The 19,081-nt window shown below is 36.2% G+C and overlaps 1 protein-coding gene across 2 annotated transcripts in view; it reads left to right on the plus strand.

The window, feature by feature from the left end:
• SEC14L1 (SEC14 like lipid binding 1) overlaps positions 1 to 16,750 on the plus strand; it is an 84,562-nt gene extending 67,812 nt beyond the window's left edge. For both annotated transcript variants that reach the window (XM_003768676.3, XM_031965557.1), the window contains 5 exons: positions 453 to 587; positions 9,632 to 9,883; positions 11,135 to 11,313; positions 11,834 to 11,935; positions 13,823 to 16,750. In XM_003768676.3, coding sequence (XP_003768724.2) covers positions 453 to 587; positions 9,632 to 9,883; positions 11,135 to 11,313; positions 11,834 to 11,935; positions 13,823 to 13,838 — 684 coding nt within the window. In that variant the 3' untranslated portion in view covers positions 13,839 to 16,750. The remainder of the gene's footprint in view (positions 1 to 452; positions 588 to 9,631; positions 9,884 to 11,134; positions 11,314 to 11,833; positions 11,936 to 13,822) is intronic.
• Positions 16,751 to 19,081: the final 2,331 nt, after the last annotated feature.

Genomic DNA, 19,081 nt, shown 5'->3' on the forward strand with positions numbered 1-19,081 from the left:
GAATCAAGTCAGTCCCTGGAGATATTTATAAAATGTGAAGTTTCTGATTTTAGCTTCCTTTACTTAAATTAAATCTGGGCAGATAGGTGGCACAATGGATAGAGTACCAATCCCGAAATCAGGTGGACCTGAATTCAAATGTGGTCTCAGATGCTTAACAGTTCCTAGCTGTGTGACCCTAGACAAAGCACTTAATCCCAATTGCCTTAGCAAAAACAAACAAACAACAACAAAAAAAAAAATCAAAGGAATTTTGGTAAATTTGATTTGTATTTAGGCCTGCAGTTTTCATTTTAAATTGTTTGCAGATTATTTTGATTCAAAACTAGTATTTTCCTTTTTCTAATATTTGAAATGAGTAAAATATATCAAGGTGTGATGTTTGCCAGTATGTTCTGTTAACAGATTAGTTTTTATTTGTACAGCTTTATTTGGTTTGTTTATATTTTTAGTGTGAAGTGCCAGAGGGTGGGTTAGTCCCCAAATCTCTGTACAGGACTGCAGAGGAGCTAGAAAATGAAGACCTCAAACTCTGGACTGAAACCATCTACCAGTCTGCAAGTGTTTTCAAAGGAGCACCACATGAGGTACTAACGTCCCTCTTTTCTTCACCCTATCTTTGCATATGTCACCTAAAAATAAATCTTAACTAACTTCTGTTTCAGGAAAAAAGAGAAAAAAATTTCATTAGTATATTGGCCTAATAAGAGCAATTAATTTGGAAGATTTAACTGAGTAGTTTCTTGATAGCAATTGAAAAGTTAATGCTATTCATTCTCACTCATTCTATTGTTATTTGCTTGCAATTTGTTTTCTAAGTTTTTCTTCCTTCTTGATCTGATTTTTCATGTGCAACAAGATAACTGTATAGATAGATATATATATACATATATTGGATCTAACATGTACTTCAACATATTTAACATGTATTGGACTACCTGCCAGCTAAGGGAGGGGATGAGGGGAAGGAGGGGAAAATTTGAACAAAAAGTTATACAAGGATCAATGTTGGAAAAATTACCCATGTATATGCTTTGAAAATAAAAACCTTTAATTAAAAAAAAGAAAAGGAAAGGGGGGGGGGAAATTAATGCTATTATGAAGGTGCAGTTATTTCTTGAAGTATAGGATAGATGTGTTCTGCAGTATTTACTGTAAAGCCATTTTAGAATATATTAGACTCTTATTTCCTTACTGAAATATTGTTAATTCAGTAGAGGAATATATTGGAAAAACACACTTCTCCTTGTTGTTAAAATAGTAAAATTGTGCTTCCCTTAATGTAGCTCATAAAATTCATAAAGCTACAAGCTAGAAATGCCTGTTCCCTGACATTTTCTCAAGCTTGGGGCCTAGCTACCTTCACTGAATTTGGCAATGATACTTTTTACATTGTATGTACAACTATATGTTATATAGTACCGTTTCTTAAACTTTTTTCCACTTCTGTTCTTTTTTTGCCCAAGAAAAGTTTTATGTGATGAGGATATATGAAATGGTATACAAATCAAATATTTGCTGATAATAAATAACAGTTTCATGACCCTCACATTCAGTTATGAGACCCCATATTGGGTTATAACACATGGTTTAAGAAACTGAGCTATAAAGGACAATCTCTTGTCCCATTTTGATAGCATCTCTCCTAATACAGTCTACAAATTATATTTTTCCAGCATGTTAGTAACATAATTATATTATAGAATTGAACAGCAGATAGATAGAAAATAGGTATGTGTGGTAGGAGCAAGTTAGTTTAGTTTTTTTTTTTTTTTTAAGATATTGAAATTGTCTGTAAGATTTAATTGACACATGGGAATAAAGGCTCAAGCTATTAGCATCACTTTCTTGTTTCCCAAGTATAAATCAGCTACAAGGAACTATCTGATACTTAGCTGTTAGAACACCATGGACAAGTTATAAACAAAGGAGCTTTGCTTACCTTATAGTTAAGTAAATCTTCTTTTTATACTTAAGTAAATCTTTTTATTAACCATTGAATTATTAACTATTGAAATATGTTAAACAGAAAGAATGTATTTGATCTTCTTAGTGTCTTGTTTTGTTTCAAATCATACTTCAACTATCTGAGGACTGCCTTGAATCAGGCCCTGCCCATAACAGACTTCTTCAAGGCAACATAAAAATTATGTTCAGTTAAGTTTTGAGGGTTGAATAATCTGTGTCTAGTCCATTCTCCACTTTGTTTCACTGAAATTGAATTTTGTGTATAACCTAACATACCTTTCAGTATACTTATATTCTTTTTGTATTTGAGGGGTAAGTTGGGAGGTAGGGAGTAGCATGTGTCTTTTATAAGGTAATTGTCATACTATGAGATCTAGGTGACTTCTATGTTTTATGAGTCAAGAGTTTTTGGATGACTGAACAAATTACATAGGCTTATTATGTTCTATGATCTTTAAAAAGTTGATAATCATTATTACCACATGATAACATTACATAGCCCACTTAGATAAAAGGGAGAGGTTCTTGTCTGCATTGTAGATCTTAAGGATCCCAGTATAGACTAACAGTTTGCTATGAGAAGCACATTTTCTTGAAGAAAGATTATTTTGTTATTCAGTTAATACATCACCAGAAGAATGTATATCTTGTGATTCTTTAAACATGCTATGTAAGGAAATTCCAAACAAAGATAAATGTCAGTGATACAAGGCTATCTTTTTATCTGATCAAAATCTGATTATTTGGCTAATTATACAGTTACTTATTTAGTAGAGTAAAGCAAAAAATGAACTGTATAGATTAGCCTCAAAACTCCCAACATAATTTTGAGGTTGCTTTATAAAAGTTTTGAGTAAAGCGTAACAAATCATAAACTTCTCTTCACCTCCCCACTCCTAAAATAAAAAAACAAAAACCTTAACATTTATATCTGAAGGTATTGAAGGACTTGAATATGTGCAAAGGTTAAGTTGCTATTGATGAGCTTTAGATTTAGGGAACCAAAATGAAATTAAGGTTTCTGGTGTTCAGGGAGTTAAATGATAAGGTCTAGTGGTAGGTTCGGAGTTCAGGGAACCAAATGGAGAGGTTTGGCTCCCCTGCAACCCCTTGGGATTCGGCGCAAGGGTAGGGAATTTTGGGGACTCCCTTCTGGTGGCGCAGAAGTCCTCTGTAAAGAAATTTACAGACCTGAAAACCTAGACTGACAAAAGAGGTTTATTATGGGGATTGTAAGTAAGGTTAGAAATCCTGACAGAGAGGCATAGGGAAATAGGTGAGGATAAGGAGAGGATAACACAAGAAAAGGATATTATTCCAGCGGGCAGATCTATGGAAAATGGAGTTTTGCACTGAGAATGCAGTTCTCAGTGAGCAGAAAGTCCTGGTAGCTGAGTAAGCCACCTAAGTCCATCTGCAAAGACCTAGTTGATGGAAGCTCATTATATTGCATGTCTTGGTGGGAGTTGGGAAAGTCAGAATGGGGGCTGGGACAACCAGAGCAGATCAGAACCAGTGGGGGCTGGGAGAGCCCAAGTTGGTTTAGATCCGATGGGGGCTGGGACAAGCCCGGATCTACTATTGGAATTTAAAGGGATGCTTTTGACCAGGATTTGTGAATCAAAGGCCCTGGCTTCCTGGAGTGATATGCCTCAGCTAGGAGGGGCTGGGAATCTGAAAGGAATCACAAATCAATAGGAAATACAGTTTCTTAAAGGGACCACAACCCTCTTCACTATGAAAGTCCAATCTAAAAGGTGTTATGGCTGGTTAGCACTCTTAAACCTTCACATTTTCTTGAGAAGTAGAATTGCTGATGAAAAATGATATTGAAAGCAAATATTATTCTCTGTATGAGCTATTGTAGATGTAGCTTGAACTTCAACACACTTTTAATTTAGGTTCAATTTTGAAGTGAAATGAAGCACTTGAGAATCACTGAAAATTTAACAGTGGAGGTTCCGTTTACCATATTCCAGTAAAAATATTCAGCAAGGATAATACTGAACTTCTCTAGATAGCCTCCCTCGTTTCCACCTGGAAATATGGAGGATCAGTACCAAGAACCATCAACTCTGAGAGGTCCAAACTACTTGCAGAGAATTTTTTATGCCTCATTCAGAAGCTGGAATAATGAGGGCTGCGGCTGAAGGATGTTGCATCAGGAAAACTCTGGTCCTGTCACAAGAGCAAAAATATCATGCTGCAAATCACCTTGCTGCTGAAGAGTTGTCTTATAACCCTCACATGGATGCTAGTTCTTGTGTTAGTGTGAATAGGGATTGGCAGAGGACTCCACATGAAGGTTGGGAGATCCCCTGGCCAGTGTTACAGGGTTTTTGTGAAAGAATTTGCAATTCTGAAAGCAGGCAAGGTTTGTGGCAAAAATGGGTTTATTACACTGAGAAATAACTTCCCAGAGGCCTAGTTCCAAAAGGGATTAGCAAAGATGGATTTACATTGAGAAGCCATTCAGGGGGCTTTTTGAAAAGGAATTAGCAGTTTGGGGTTCATTCTTTGATTATATTGAGGTTTTGTGGCCCGTAGTTAGGGAGCAATCTCCAGATGAATTTGAAGGACTAATTTTCAACTCAATAAAGGGTAGTGATTATGATCCAGGCCAAGATCTCCAATTGAATTGTAAATGGAGGTTGCTATGGGAATTTCCTCTATGAACAGGAGGGTGGGACCTCTCCCAGAGGTTAGGAAGGGTTGAAATTTTAGGGTTATACTAACCCAGGTCCAACCCCCACTTCCCCAAAGATCAAGGGGGACACAGTTTACATCATTCTCATTCCTGGCATTCGTCCAAGGTCTGTCAACTTACATCTTTTGCTGAAGACTATTGAGTCATGGTCTGTGAGAGATTTTTCTCTTCTCTCTTTGTGACCGTTTCTAACATTTATCATATAATGATTTAGAGAGAATTCACTGTTAAATGTTGAGGAATGGGTAGGAAAGCCTATCACCTCTTCAGTTTATAGAATTCATCCCAAGCTTAGGACAGTCAATTATCTGCTGAGACTAAAGACCATTTGATGACATTTTTCATTTTGTCATTTAAGCATTAACTTAGTACTCTGCATTTTATGGCATTTTTATAGTTGTGGCAATTTCTTTTATTACAAACCATGGACACAGAAATAGATCTCACAGCCATTTTTATCAAACAAGTGGCATATAATGACCAATTTAATTTAGTCAGGTTGAGAAAACAAAGAATAAATTGAGTGGGGAGATAAATGCCTCATTAAAGACAGTGGCAGTTGGGAGTGCAGGGAGTAATACAATTTTGGGAGAGGGAAGATCATAGTTGATAAAGTTATGTTTAGTTCTAGAAACAAGTACTACTAGTTGAGCGAGTGCTCAAAGTCTTGCCTAAGGGAAGCATTCTTTCTCATAATACATTTCTCCATGTTTTCTTCATGTTAACAATATTTTATCTAACTACAGGCCATTGTGATGTCAAGCTTTCTATAAACACTATCAAATAAAATGGACCGAGGGTCTTAATTCTATATTTTGTATTTCTAGCACTTGGCAGAGTACATTTAATAAATGCTTATTGATTTGGATCTAATTGGGGAGCTTTCTTCCCTCATTGATATTCACACAGTGGCTGTGGGGGGAGGCCTTCCTGAATAATGAATAGCACCACTTGAAGTATATTTCCTGGAGGACATGGACAAGATCACAAAGGATGAGAAGACTTGGATAAGATATGGTCTTCTTTGTTGGAAGGAGTACTCACTTTGTTGAGCCATCAGAGTTATTAAGCCATCTTAGAAGTCAGCCTTACTGATCTTATTCACTATTCGTAGAATACACTTTTATTTATGCTGTACCAAGATTGAAATGTCTTTCTCATTTCTGCTTGTCTGTATTCCTTAATTATAAGACCATTCTTAGAGATACTGCTTCTTCCATGAGGTTTTCACTAATTATCTCATACTAAAGTGATCTTCCCTTCTCTTAAGTCTTATAACAAGTTATCTTTATATTCATATGGTACTTAACCCTTTAAGTATATATTTTTATATTAGTATATTTTTTATCTGTACAGAAAATTTCTCTACATTTCTATAAATTTTTGTACAGATGCTTTATATTTCCTTGAGGAAATGCAGCCTTATTGTGTGTGGGACATTAGCGACCACTAAAACAGTCAAAAGTATGAGTATAAGTAGGAAAAAGTTTACTTCTTTCTCTTGAGAAAAGCTGTGAAGTCTGACACACAAAGCATGATTTAGGCCAAGGGCATTCCCTTTTTTATTCCCCTACAGTGAATTCTCCTCCCCAGTCCCCTGGCTCCTTTCCCATTGGTTGGAATTTCTAAAGCACAGTTTCTTTGAAAAAAAAAAATGAGGTAAGAAAGCTTGAGGCTATCAAATGGTTAACATATTAGGGTGTTTCCCATTCTATCCAGTCCCTGACCCCCAGAGCTTCCATTCTAGAAGAGGAAGATAACTGTAGAAAGCTGGGGGCAAAGAACAAAAGATTTTTTTCAAATCTCAGGCCACCAATCCTGATTACAAAACCCAATCCATGCCTCCAGTGAACTTATATTCTTACATTTTGAGGGGCCAGATAATGTCCAGTCCTCCCCACCATCACCCTCCAAGTCCCTGTGGGTTTCAATTTTCTATTTGTTTCCTATCTCCAATTTAATTTTTATACTGTGGAAACCAAATAAATCTATTTCTCGCATTATGGTCCCAGGAGAAAAAAGGAAATTCTTTCCAACCACAGTTTATAAATTTTAAAAAGGAAGAGAGAGGTGTGTGGGTGTGGGTGTGTGTAATATATATATATATATTTTTTTTTTTTTAATCTTTTTCTCCTAGATTTCCTCCCTTGCTCCCATCTAGCGAAAAGTTATAATTGAATGGGAAGATGCCATATAGATATAAAAAACTAAATCTGGGGAAATTGAAATATACAATCTTCTAAACTAGTAATATTATCTTAGACTTAAAATTGTCAGCAACTCTATGCAGAATCATAAAGTTTCTAAAATTTGTTTTGGGCAGCCTGTTTTTTTTTTTTCCTCAGACTTTTGTCTTTCAGAAATCCAGTCTTTTAGTTTTCAAGACTCCCTTCTTCCCTGCTCCAATAAAAACTTTTGTTCTCTGAATGTAGAACTCTAGATCATCTGATTTAAATATTCATTTAGTGCATAGGATCATTTTTCTTAATTGGTAAAAATGCCTAGAATGATAGATATGCTGTTATGGATTTATCTTTTGTATTTAATTTTGAGTGATTTTAGGAATCTTTAGAGAGAAAAAGATTGTGAGAAAAAGTGTTGCAGGGAGACTCTGGAGGTCTGAGAAGGGAAAATTGGGTCCCCAATTTCACCATTAAATAACACCCCAATAAAGGAGCAGGATAGGAGGGAATAATAAGAAATGAGTGTTTAAATAACAGGTCACCAAACTGGAAAGGCAGAGGAAAAGTCTCCAAACAATTCTTAAGTTCCCCTGCCATCCTCATTCTATGGGGAGTGGGGCACGTGAGACCAGAGTGCCAAATGGAGAATGAAGAAGTCCCCATAGCAAAGAGAAATTCAGTTGTCTTACCAGCTACATCGGGGTATTGGGCTTTTGTGGTGAAGCTAGGGGAAACTTGACCAAGCCCCAAATTCTTGCTTGAGGGCAGAGCATTGCGGAGGTAGCTTGTCCCCTGTAGGCAGTCTCTCCTCCAGTGCCCTTCCTGGTCCAATTCAGGGCAAGGACGGGAGTTTGCTCAGACAGTTTCCATGACACCTAAAGCACAAACCTCTGTGGTTCCCGGAAATGTCAGCAGCCCAGAGTAGGGATTGTTTTCCATATCTCTCTCTAACTCTGTGGTCTTTTTCCTCTGCTGTAATTTGATCCTTATTATTAAAAACACCAGCAGCTGAGGGGGAGAAATTATTGAGGGCCGAAAACTGATTTCTGCAGCTTCCTCTGTGTATCTGGGGCAGATTGTTTAATATTAACATTTTCCCAGGAAAGATCAAGAAGGGCATTGGCCTTGGACCCCTCAAAAAGTCTGGGAGAGATTTGACATTGAAAGAGGAAATGAAAGTCTGCTAGTTCTCCCGGGGGCAGAGGTTGGAATCAATATCCTGAGGAGGAAAAAAAGGGGATTGAAGAGTAGGGACTGGGAAGTCTCAGGATCTGGTTCAGGTGAGGGGGATAGAGTTAAAGAATTATTGTTGGACATAAGGTCTTATTCTGGAAGGGATTCAGAAGCCTCCTGTTAAGGACTGCATGGGAGTGCAAAGGAAGGATCCCCTGTGTCCCTAGAAGAGCAAGAGGGAGTTTGATTTCCCTCCAGCAAATTTAAACAGCATCCTGAAATGCTGTTATAATTTAAGCTTTTTACTTTTGAGATCTTTTAAGTCTAATTTGTCTTTTAAAGAGACTGCCTAAGGAAGATTCCTTAGGAATAGAGGGGGATTGTCCCATTATGCTACAAGCCTTAGATTTCTCAGATTCTATAGTGCCTTGTTCTCTTAGGTGTCCCTAGAGAGGTAGAGATGACAAAATGCTCCCTGATTAAGGGGAACTTTTGTCAGAAAACGCAGGAATTCCCATTTCAGACATCCCTGAGAGAATTGTGCTCAAGCGTAGAGCTCCAACGACCCTTATTTTCCCGGGAATTTTTGAGTGTCCTAACTATAGAACAAACAAGAAGAAAAGGCTTTACCTGGCCAGACTCTTAGGGAGCCCCATACTGGGCCACCAAATGATGAGGTGCAAAAATTGAGGGTAAAAGATCCCCTCTGGATGTTCAGATTCTCTTATGAAAGAATTTGCAAACCCAAAGTCTGTGGCAAAAGGGGGTTTATTTGCACTAAGAGGACAGCTTGCTAGGAAGACTTAGCTTTCTTAGTGGGATATGGTCCTTTTAGGACTTCTTCAAAGATGGGTAACTGTATGCTAAGAAGGCAGTTTTCTTAGTGGGCAAAGTCCTAAAAGGACTTCTGCAAAGGTGGGTAACAGTATGCTAAGAAAACAGCTTTCTTAACGGCAAAGGCCTGATTAGGAATTTGGCAAAGGTTCGGGGTTCAGAGTCCCCTTTTATTAGTCTTCTGAGATTTGAGGCTTTTTTGATCTTTGGATGAATCTGAGAGACTGATTTTCAATTCAATTCAATTCAAAATTGAATGAGATTACTTAACTGGAAGTTTGAGCCACTGGATAGAGGATGTTGACTATGCCCCAGGCTGAGCTTTCCAATTCAGTAAGATTACTTATCTTGGGAAGGGAGTTGTCTGGGAAAGGTATGCCCCTCCCAGGGGAGAGCTTGAGACCCCAATCACCCTTAACCCCAAGAGATAAAAAAAGGACACAGTTCACATCATTTTTCCTCCAAAAAGATCTCAGTTTACATCACAATCCCCTTTCCCCTGAAAAATTTTTATGTGACCCCAGCCATATAGGTATATAAAACAGATATATAAATCAAAGATTTACTGATAATAAATCATAATTTCATGACCTCTATACTCAGTTATGAGTCCCCATATGGAGTCACAGTCACAGAAGCTGGGCTCTATATTGTAAGCATCTTCAGGGCAGGAATAGTTCTTTGTAACTCTCAGACTCTCAGCAATTGTACTTAGTGTACACTCTGAATGCTTAATATTTATTGATTTAATTTTTGTTCTTCACAGATTCTTATTCAAATTGTGGATGCCTCTTCTGTGATCACTTGGGATTTTGATGTGTGCAAAGGTGACATTGTTTTTAACATCTATCACTCCAAGAGATCACCACAACCTCCTAAAAAGGACTCTGTGGGAGCTCACAGCATTACTTCTCCAGTAGGAAATAATGTGCAATTAATAGACAAAATGTGGCAGTTGGGACGAGACTATAGTATGGTGGAATCCCCACTCACTTGCAAAGAAGGAGAAAGTGTTCAGGTAAAGCTGTGTTGCTGTTTCTAGTGCAGGCATGTGGTACTGAAAACAAGTTTCTAGTAGTTGGTGTAGTTTTGTGTATAGAACCTCAGAAGCTGCCTTTCCTTATGCTAGTAGAAGATAGGGGTTTCCTGTATTAATCTTTAAAGAAAGAAAGTATTGAAGGAGAGTCAACTTTTAAAGAATTAAACCAGAATCATAGTCAAACTGACAGGTCATTTTCATATTGTGATCAGTGATTTTCATATTTAGTAGAAATGGACTTTTTAAGAAATCTGTCATGCATTCAGATTCCTGAGAATTCTTGTTTTTGTTGTTGCGTGGATACAGCATCAATCCTGTAGTCAGAAGGATCTGTGTTCAGGTTTGACTTCAGATATTTGACACTTAGTAGTTGTATGATCCTGGGCAAGTCATTTAACCACATTCGCTACCTGCCACTGCTTTCCCCCATAGAAAACAAAAAAAAAAAAAAAAACCCACCATAGCAATGATATTTGCCTATTTCCAAGGAAATATTTTCATAGTGTGTATCAGTCATCACCTTTAGTTTCGTGTGGCTCCCTTTCACAAGAAAATAGCTCATAGTCTTTATTTAAAAAACTACCATGTACACATTTATAATTGGAAATTGAAAGACTTCTAAAATATTTTTGGCCAAAAGTCTCCTTTAGGAAATAATTCCAAAGCAAAATGAATAAGTATTATTAAGCATAGCAATAAATTTTAAAATGCATTATTGATTCCATTTTTTGTTAGTTTTTATTGACTGGAATCATAGTTCTTCAGTACTTCCTTTCATAGTAAATCCATAATTTTGCTGCCTACAGATTTTTCCCTAAGGATGAATATTACCTTCTTTTTTCTAGACACGAAAGCTACACTTTTTCTTTTTTAAGCTACATTTTGTTAGTGGGTAGTTAGTGGAATTCTTTCTTTGTTAGGCCATGGTCTATTTACCTCCAATTTCAGTTTTACAGGAAAAGGATTTCATCAGTTCTATAAATTAGTGCAAGCAACAATTATCACATGTTCCTTAATCCTATATAGCTCTAGTAACATAATTGGACAAGAATGTTAAGAGGGAAAACTGCCTTAAATGTCAAAGTGAAACCAAAATGGTATACCTTGAGCATAGGGTCAATAAAATGAGATTCAAAGACAAAACAACTTTGTTTCTGTCAGATCCAGAAAGAAAAAACATAGAAGATAAGATTCTCTACAAAAATTGTTTTCATGTTTCTTGGTTTCTAGGGCTCACATGTGACCAGATGGCCAGGTTTCTATATTTTACAGTGGAAATTTCACAGCATGCCAGCTTGTGCCACAACCAGCTTACCACGAGTAGATGATGTGCTGGCATCACTACAGGTTTCTTCTCACAAATGTAAAGTGATGTACTACACAGAAGTAATTGGTTCTGAAGATTTCAGGTACAGATCCTTCTTGTGTCCACAATTACATATAGGAATTCTTCAAATTTTAGTTCAGTCTTCATGACCTTAAAATGTTTCTTAAGAACCCCATAAGTAGTAGCCATGTATGTATATGTGTAAGGATTTTTAGTATTTACACAGAATGACACTGTATGTATATGTTTTTGTGTGTCCGTGCAAGCATGCATGAATACCTGTGTTGTCATGGGCAGTGACAGAAGGGCAGAGGGGAAACTAGATAGTAGAATTTCAATAAAACTTAGAAACCATGACTTCATAGAGTATAAATTTAGTCGATGAGAAGATAATAAACAATACAAAATTAACTTTAGAAAAAGTGTTTCAACATTATATAAGATTGTTCAAGGAAGGCTTTGCAGACATGTTTTAAAATTATATCTTTCAAAGAGGTGATAGTGAAAAAGGGATATTTAGGTTTGTTATACAGTTCTTTATTACTGAACCACCAAAAAAAAAAGCTCTTAAAATCTTTTCTTTTGCATATGTTCAATTTCAGAGGTTCTATGACCAGCCTGGAATCAAGTCACAGTGGTTTCTCCCAGCTAAGTGCTGCCACAACCTCTTCCAACCAGTCTCATTCCAGTTCCCTGATTTCCAGGTAGTGCAGCAGCACAAGTGAAAAATGCACAGATGAAATGAGATGGCAGGACTTCCTCGGTGACAGCCAGCTGCACTACAGCATACTCAGCAATGACATTTGTGCAAATCCCCCTCAGATCCTCTTAGATAGAAAAATAGTGGTTCAGATTTTAAATGTAGTGATTTTGAGCCTGAAGCTAATTTGAATAGTTAGTTTTAATTCTAAACCTAACTTTAAACTCAGTAGCCATAAATTTTGTATACAATGTGCACAAAATCAAACTAAAGCACAAGGGCTCTTCTTGAAAAGAATAGTTTGTATACATTGATTAAGAAGTAGACCATTTAAAGTGTTGATGCAAAAAAATTTTTTCCAACAAACTCTACCATGGTGCATTAGTGAATGAATTCCTAAGAGAGCCTTCATAAATTAGACAGTTCCTTCTTCCTATATAGAACAGAAACCTTCCAGCTTGTCTCACATAAATCCCATCTTTGTCCTTTTGTGTTCTTCCTGATATTCTTTTGAAATGTTCTACATGTAAAATAACAATTCACTGATCACCTTTCCCTCCACAAAGCCCCTTATTAAATCTAGAATAATTCACAGCTCCATTGGGAATTTCCAGTCCTGTTGTGGCTGATTTGAAGTATTGTTCAATGAAAAGGAATTTAAAAGGAGCTGTCTTAACTCAAAGGAAGCCTCTTACATTTGTAAAACTTCACTTTCTTTGCCCTTCTTTACAATTTCCCAGCTCTCCAAATTGGTTATCAAGTTTTTCTGCTTGAAAATATACAATTGTTTTCAGTTTGAGCTTTCCCCCCTCCATTTGGGAATTGTTCTTCATGTCTAAGATTCATGTAAGTCTGGGCATTATGTGCCCAAACTGTCTCCTGAACTTATTATAGCTTCTCTCCTGTATCCCTGATACCACAATGCATTCTTGAAGCTTAATGTACTAATAGTCATCAGAACCTAAATCTTTATTAATTAAGGAGATTTCATTTGGAAAATAGCATGTCACCAGCAGCCATTACTTCTTGTAGTATTTTGTGACATTTCCCATTCATCAGCCTAAATTTTGTGTTATCACCATCAGCATTTGTTGTTAATTCAGCAGAGCAGCTTTTGTAGAAGTCCTGCTTCGTATGCAAGAATTGAATCTTCCTTTTCTTTATAACAGAAGCTTAATTCAAATTACAACAGAATCCTCCATAGAAGGAAATCAAAACATGCAATTAGTTTGCCTTTTACCTTTCTCTTAAATTCCCAAGGACAAAAACAAAAATCCTGCCTTTCTTTAATATAATCCTATTGTGAGAAAAGCAGGTAACTTAAAAATGTGTCCTAAAGTGAAACTGGAGAAGCCTCATTAATGAAGATGTTGAAAGCATGCTTTTGTGTTGTTTTTAGAAATTGTGCCAAAACCTAAAAAGTTCATTATACGTGTATCAATTCTGGACTGCATTAAAAACAACAACAACAACAAATTTATTAAGGCATCAATTGGGCTGTCTCTTTGGCCAAAGAGCATTGGTGTGTGTGTAGGTATATGTGTGAGTGTTGTTCTGGGTCAAAGGGTAAGGGAGGGAGGAATAAATAGCACATGGCTGAGAAATCCAGTCTCCCCAACACCAGTTAATTAAGTTCTTCCAAAACTAGTATATGCCCTAAAAGAGTTTTGGCTTTTATGTTAATTGCCTGCCTTTCTAGACTTCAGTTGTGTTGCCTTTCATAGGATGAGTTTAATATTGGCACCAGAATGATGTTTTCAGAAAGCATGATAAGGGTTATTTAATTCAGTGGCATTTGTGTTGCTTCCAGATAGTGCTTCCTGTTTTCCAAGTTATAAGGACCTGAAGATGGTCCTCTCTTCTCTTCTCTCTCTCCTTATGTTTGTCTCAGATGGCGATTTTGCTGACAGCTGCAAAGAAAGTGCTTCATTCAACAATCTACATCTGCCCAGAGATGTTTGTAGAGCTATTTGAATTGTAGCCATTTTAAGTTGGCTCAAAAGTGACATGTTTTTTTCCATGAGAATTTAATATGTCTTTAAGAGCCCAAAGCCTATTGCTACACAAATGCTTACAAGGTTTATTCATGAGGAAAGTAAGATCTAATTCTCCCTTTAAGAGAATTGATGTGACAAACATAACCTGATTATGCAGTTTCAATATGCCTACATAATTTTGCTTTTTTGCCTCTTCCCTCATCCCCAAAGTGTGATACTATTACTGCTTTCATTTTGCTTTTTTCTGGCACTGATGATTCTTTTGGCTTCTCCCCTATATTACTAGTCTTAGCCTACCCTTCTTCCTGAATTCATTATTTACATATTGAATTCTGTAAATGATTATAAACATATTACCTCACTCTTGGTAATAAGATACTGCTAGTCTTTAAAAGATTTTTTTATTGTTATCAATAAATGTGAACTGTTTAAAGAAAAAAAGTATTTCTTTCTTGACTGGATTTAGCCTGCCTAAATTAAAGTTTGGAAATCCTAGTTAGTGGAAATGAGTGAAGAAACTGAGTGTTTTAAAAATTGCTTCTCACTTCTAAATGCTACCTCCCCCAAAATAATATCTTTGGGTTCCACTTCATTTTAGTAGTTTCAGAGTTCTCTCTGTCTTAAGAGTATGCCTTAGATTAATAATGGTTGTAGGTTCATTGGTATTTAACAAAACTGGTCGTGATTATTTTTTTCCACTTATCAGAATGAAGTCCTGACCCACTGTGATCAGGATCCTGTTTCTTCAGTTGTTAAAGAAACACTGTCTTGAAAAATGACTCCTTTGCTATTCTTAGGGCAAATAGCAGCTTCCAAAACTAAGACATAAACGGGGCATCAAAAAGGTTCATTTTTAATTTAGTTGAGGATCTGGTATAGCTGTGTGATGGAATTTAGGGGTGAGTAGGGTGTTATGATTTGATGATCTTGGCACTGCTTCACGTTATGCATAATTTGTCTAACTGCACACACTCTCTCCCCTTAGAAAGTATCAGACCTGCCTTAGCATTAGTATGAACTGAAAGAACTTGTAAAATACGCTTTCAGTTCCTTCCTTATACATTTCTGAAAATTAAATGTCTAAGCTGTACTAACATCTTTGTGAGAGGAGAGGGTTAGTAGAGTGAGAAAAAAGGAAAGGTGGAGAGTGATTTGTTTTTTTCTTACAAAATGGCTATGTTTGCAGTTGGAAAGTTAGTAGTCGGTGAACAAACTAGAAGCTATTACATTCTAATATTAGGAAGCCAATGCTATATATCCATCTTGAGTTGTGAGTTCATTTATTTTTCCCAAAAAAGGACCACACAGCAAAATTTTTGATCTAGGAAAGGGTCGAAGAACTTTACTGAAGAAAATCCAGATAGGATAATAGGGTGGAGAGGAGACATATGATCATGTTTAAGGGTTTGTCCATAATAGTATTCTCTATTCTGAACATAATCTGGCTCAGTTAAATTGCTTAATTCTTTAGCTAACAAGGAAAAAATTTCTTTGCATTAATTTTTTTAAGCTGTATATTTAATTTAAAAATTGCTTTGCTAAGTTTCTCTTTTAGTGGAAGGAGGTACATTTGTTTTTTGTTTTTTTTGTTTGTTTGTTTGGTAAGGCTATTGGGGTCAACTGACTTGCCCTAAGTCACACAACTATGAAGTATATTAAGTGTCTGAGGTTGTATTTGAACTCAATTCCTCTCTTTCTGACTTCAGGGCTAGCTACCTCTATATTCTGTTTTTCTAACAGTGTAAGACAAAAATGAAAAGACTTCTATATAGAACTTCCTTAATAGTCTGCATTTTGCTTTAAATCCTTTCTTCATTTGAATGCCACATTTAAAAAGGACCTTAGGGATCATCTAGTCTACTCACCTCTTCCCACCTCCTTTCATTTTATAAAAGAAACAAGAGAAAAATTGACTTCTAATAGTTTTTTCACATTATGTTTGGAATGCCTGGCCTTATTCAACTACATTCTCTGTGATGTATTTTCTTTTGAATCTTCCCTTCATCAAGGTGTTTTGTAAGCACACAAATGGAATAATAACAAAGAAATATGTGGTTTTTTTTCCCTGTGGAATCACTGAAAGATGTTTAATGTGGATCTGTTTAAATTCAGCTTGTTTCTCTTAATGTCAAATTCCTAAAACCTTTCACAAAGCCCAAACTACACAAAAGTTCCCAAACCTTTCAAGTTATTTGTAAACAGATCTCACTGAACCTGCTAGAAATATTGGCACAAAACAGAGTTTCCCAATTAAGGATTTGGAAATACAAAAGCAGTGCTTGCTGGTTCAAAGGAAAATTAAGAAATTGATGCTTTTAAAAGAAATAATTCATCCTTTTGGACAAACCATGTCCATTGGGAATTTTGCTGCTTGTAATTGTCAGTTTTAGTTTTGAAAGTATGTAACTTAACATTTAGCCACACTGATGACAGATGAAAAGAGGCAGTGTGACTCCATAAAAAGCAAGTTTTAGAATCAAGAAAATTTGGATTCCAATCCTGTTTCTTGATTCATACCAGCTGTTTTAATATCACTTAACCATTCACCACTCAAACTATTTTCTATATGATACTGGTCATGGACACATAGTAGTTATTAGTTGCAGAACTGCACTGGATGACTTTCCACCTTCTGCACCTATGAATGAAATCAAGTGTCCAGATCCTTACCCCACTTCAAAAAAAAAAAAAATTTAACCGAGGGTGAACAAAGAGGACTCGCCAGTCTGCTGCAGGAAACAAAATAATCATACTTTTAAATCCATTGCAGAATGGAAAGTTTATCAGATTCCCAGTTTAATATAGTCAGATAGCCAAGTAAATAGAGATGTTATTGCATTGTTAATTAAACATATGTAGTTGGGGGAAAAACTCATGTATAACAGATATAACCCAGGTCTCAAGCCTGAGGATTTTTGTCAACTGCTGTTAGGCATAAAGACTAATTTAGGAGAAGATTACAAGAAGAACTTCATAGAGAAGACATTCTTCATTTCTGCTTTATCCAGGGACAGACCAATGCGGGGAGAAAAAAACTTTGGAAGGCAGACATATAAAGGAAAACTAGTTCAGCATATCTCAGATTTTAGCTTGCCTCCCTAGAGATTTCAGGGGAGTTCACTCTAGCATAGATCAGAGCCTCTTGGCTTTGCTGTCTCTCATTGAGTTCATTCACTATTTTCTTATATATTCTTATTTATATGAATTCTCCAATTTCTCTTCGTTATTTGTTCCATTAAATGGGTTTTCACTCTATTACTATTTGCAATTGACTTTTATGTAACTTGCTTTTGGTGAACAGGCAGACAGGTAGGCCTGTGGGATATCAGCCAAGGACAGCAATGTTGCTGCTTTTTATCTAAAACAACAACAAAAACTTGTGCCCCCACATCAACAATATTTAGTATGGGAAGGAATAAGAGGGGAAAAGAAAGGGGGGGGAATTAAATATGTATAATTCTAGCCTGTTATCTCCTCTCATAGGAAAAGAGTGGCTAGCATCACAGACCTTTCTGTTCTCCAATCAGGCATCAGATTCCCCTTAGAAGGGAAGGCAAGGCTTCTCTTCACCTACCTACCCCACCTATTTAGACAACTCATGTGGATATATATAAAACTTCTATGAGAAGTACATACCCTTTATATAAAAAAAAAATTTATAATTTCTTACAGAATATATTTGCATACTGAAATGTTAGATATTTTCAATGCCTGATCAGACCATATAATGTGTTCAGCTGAAGGGTTTCAAGAAGAGCAAAAAAAGATTATAGGACATTGAGTTAATGCCATAAGAAGATTGGTTGAAGGAAATGTTTATTCTGGAGAACAATCAAATAAATGATGATAGACAATTTTAACTTAATAGAATTTTTAAAAATTGTTTTGCATGTACAAAAAAAATACTAGGCAAAGAAGTGAAGTTGTTAAATTGAGGGGGGAAATCTTCATTAAATGTTAACAGAAAGAGATGCTCTCACAAGCTTTTCTTAAGAGATAAATGGTCAAAAATGAGAGCTTGGCTCATGTAGCCTCTGGAAGCAGCACTTCTGAACTGACTCTTGTAGGATCTCATCACATTATACAAAACAACCAATATTAACCTTACCAGAACAGGCACAATGTTCTAGGGGGTGGAGGAATTGCAGTAGCAATACTCAAAGGAAATAGCACCAAATAAGATATAGAAATTTTATGTCCAAAACTTGGTGAATGGTCTACAAGTGTCCCAATTATTATTAGGCCTAAACAAGCTTATCATTGCAATATTTTTAAGCCATGTACTTGGAGGATGGATCACCACTGCTCTTGGGGGAACAATTATATGGGAGGGGGACAAAACCAGATGGTTTTCTTGTTCTTTCCTGGCCACATAGCTTTGCCTTTGGTATATCCTTTTTTTACCTAATTTGTCTCCTATGTCTTAGGATACTGGACAGAATAAAATAATTTTTCTACACCTATCACTTTAATACTGTTGAGTTTCTTTTGCTTTGTGAGTCTTGCTTGGCACCCAGATTTATTCAGTTGCAATGACTAAATGTAGATTGAAGACTGAAAAGTAGAAGTCAACGTTAGAATGAAGTTTCCAGTGGGAAGTGAGGGAATTTCAATCTTATGGACACTTTCTTTAATTAAGATTCAAATTAGGTGATTCCTTTTGAAGTTTGTAAGGAGGTTTGTCCTCCCAAAATGAATTCACATATACTCTATAATATTTGAAGTCTGAAAGCTTGTCAACTTAAAATCTGTGACCAATGTCAACTGAACTAACACAAGTCAGTTGCCTGAGGCAAGCAGAAATTTATACATTTATAGTCACAGAGATTTTCCAGAATGTTAACTGGATGTTGTAATGACATTTCAGCTGGACCAGTAATGAAAGACACGTGCCCCTGCTAAAGAAGTTGTCATCATTCTTCTATGAGATTGATTTAAAAAAATTTTTTTTCCGTTTGATCATTTCAAGTGAGAGAAAAGATACTAAAGTTGTGAATTGTATTGGCCACATGTTCCCTCCACAGGAATACCTTCTGGAAGAAAAGGGAGGAAAGGGGTGAAATGTACTTTTTCTTACATAGTTGGTATGTACATAAGACTAAAAAAATGAGTGAGTGGGTGGAACTGGTATCATACATTAGGGGACAAACAGT

Source organism: Sarcophilus harrisii, chromosome 4, assembly GCF_902635505.1.
Source record: "Sarcophilus harrisii chromosome 4, mSarHar1.11, whole genome shotgun sequence".
Lineage (NCBI taxonomy): Eukaryota > Metazoa > Chordata > Mammalia > Dasyuromorphia > Dasyuridae > Sarcophilus > Sarcophilus harrisii.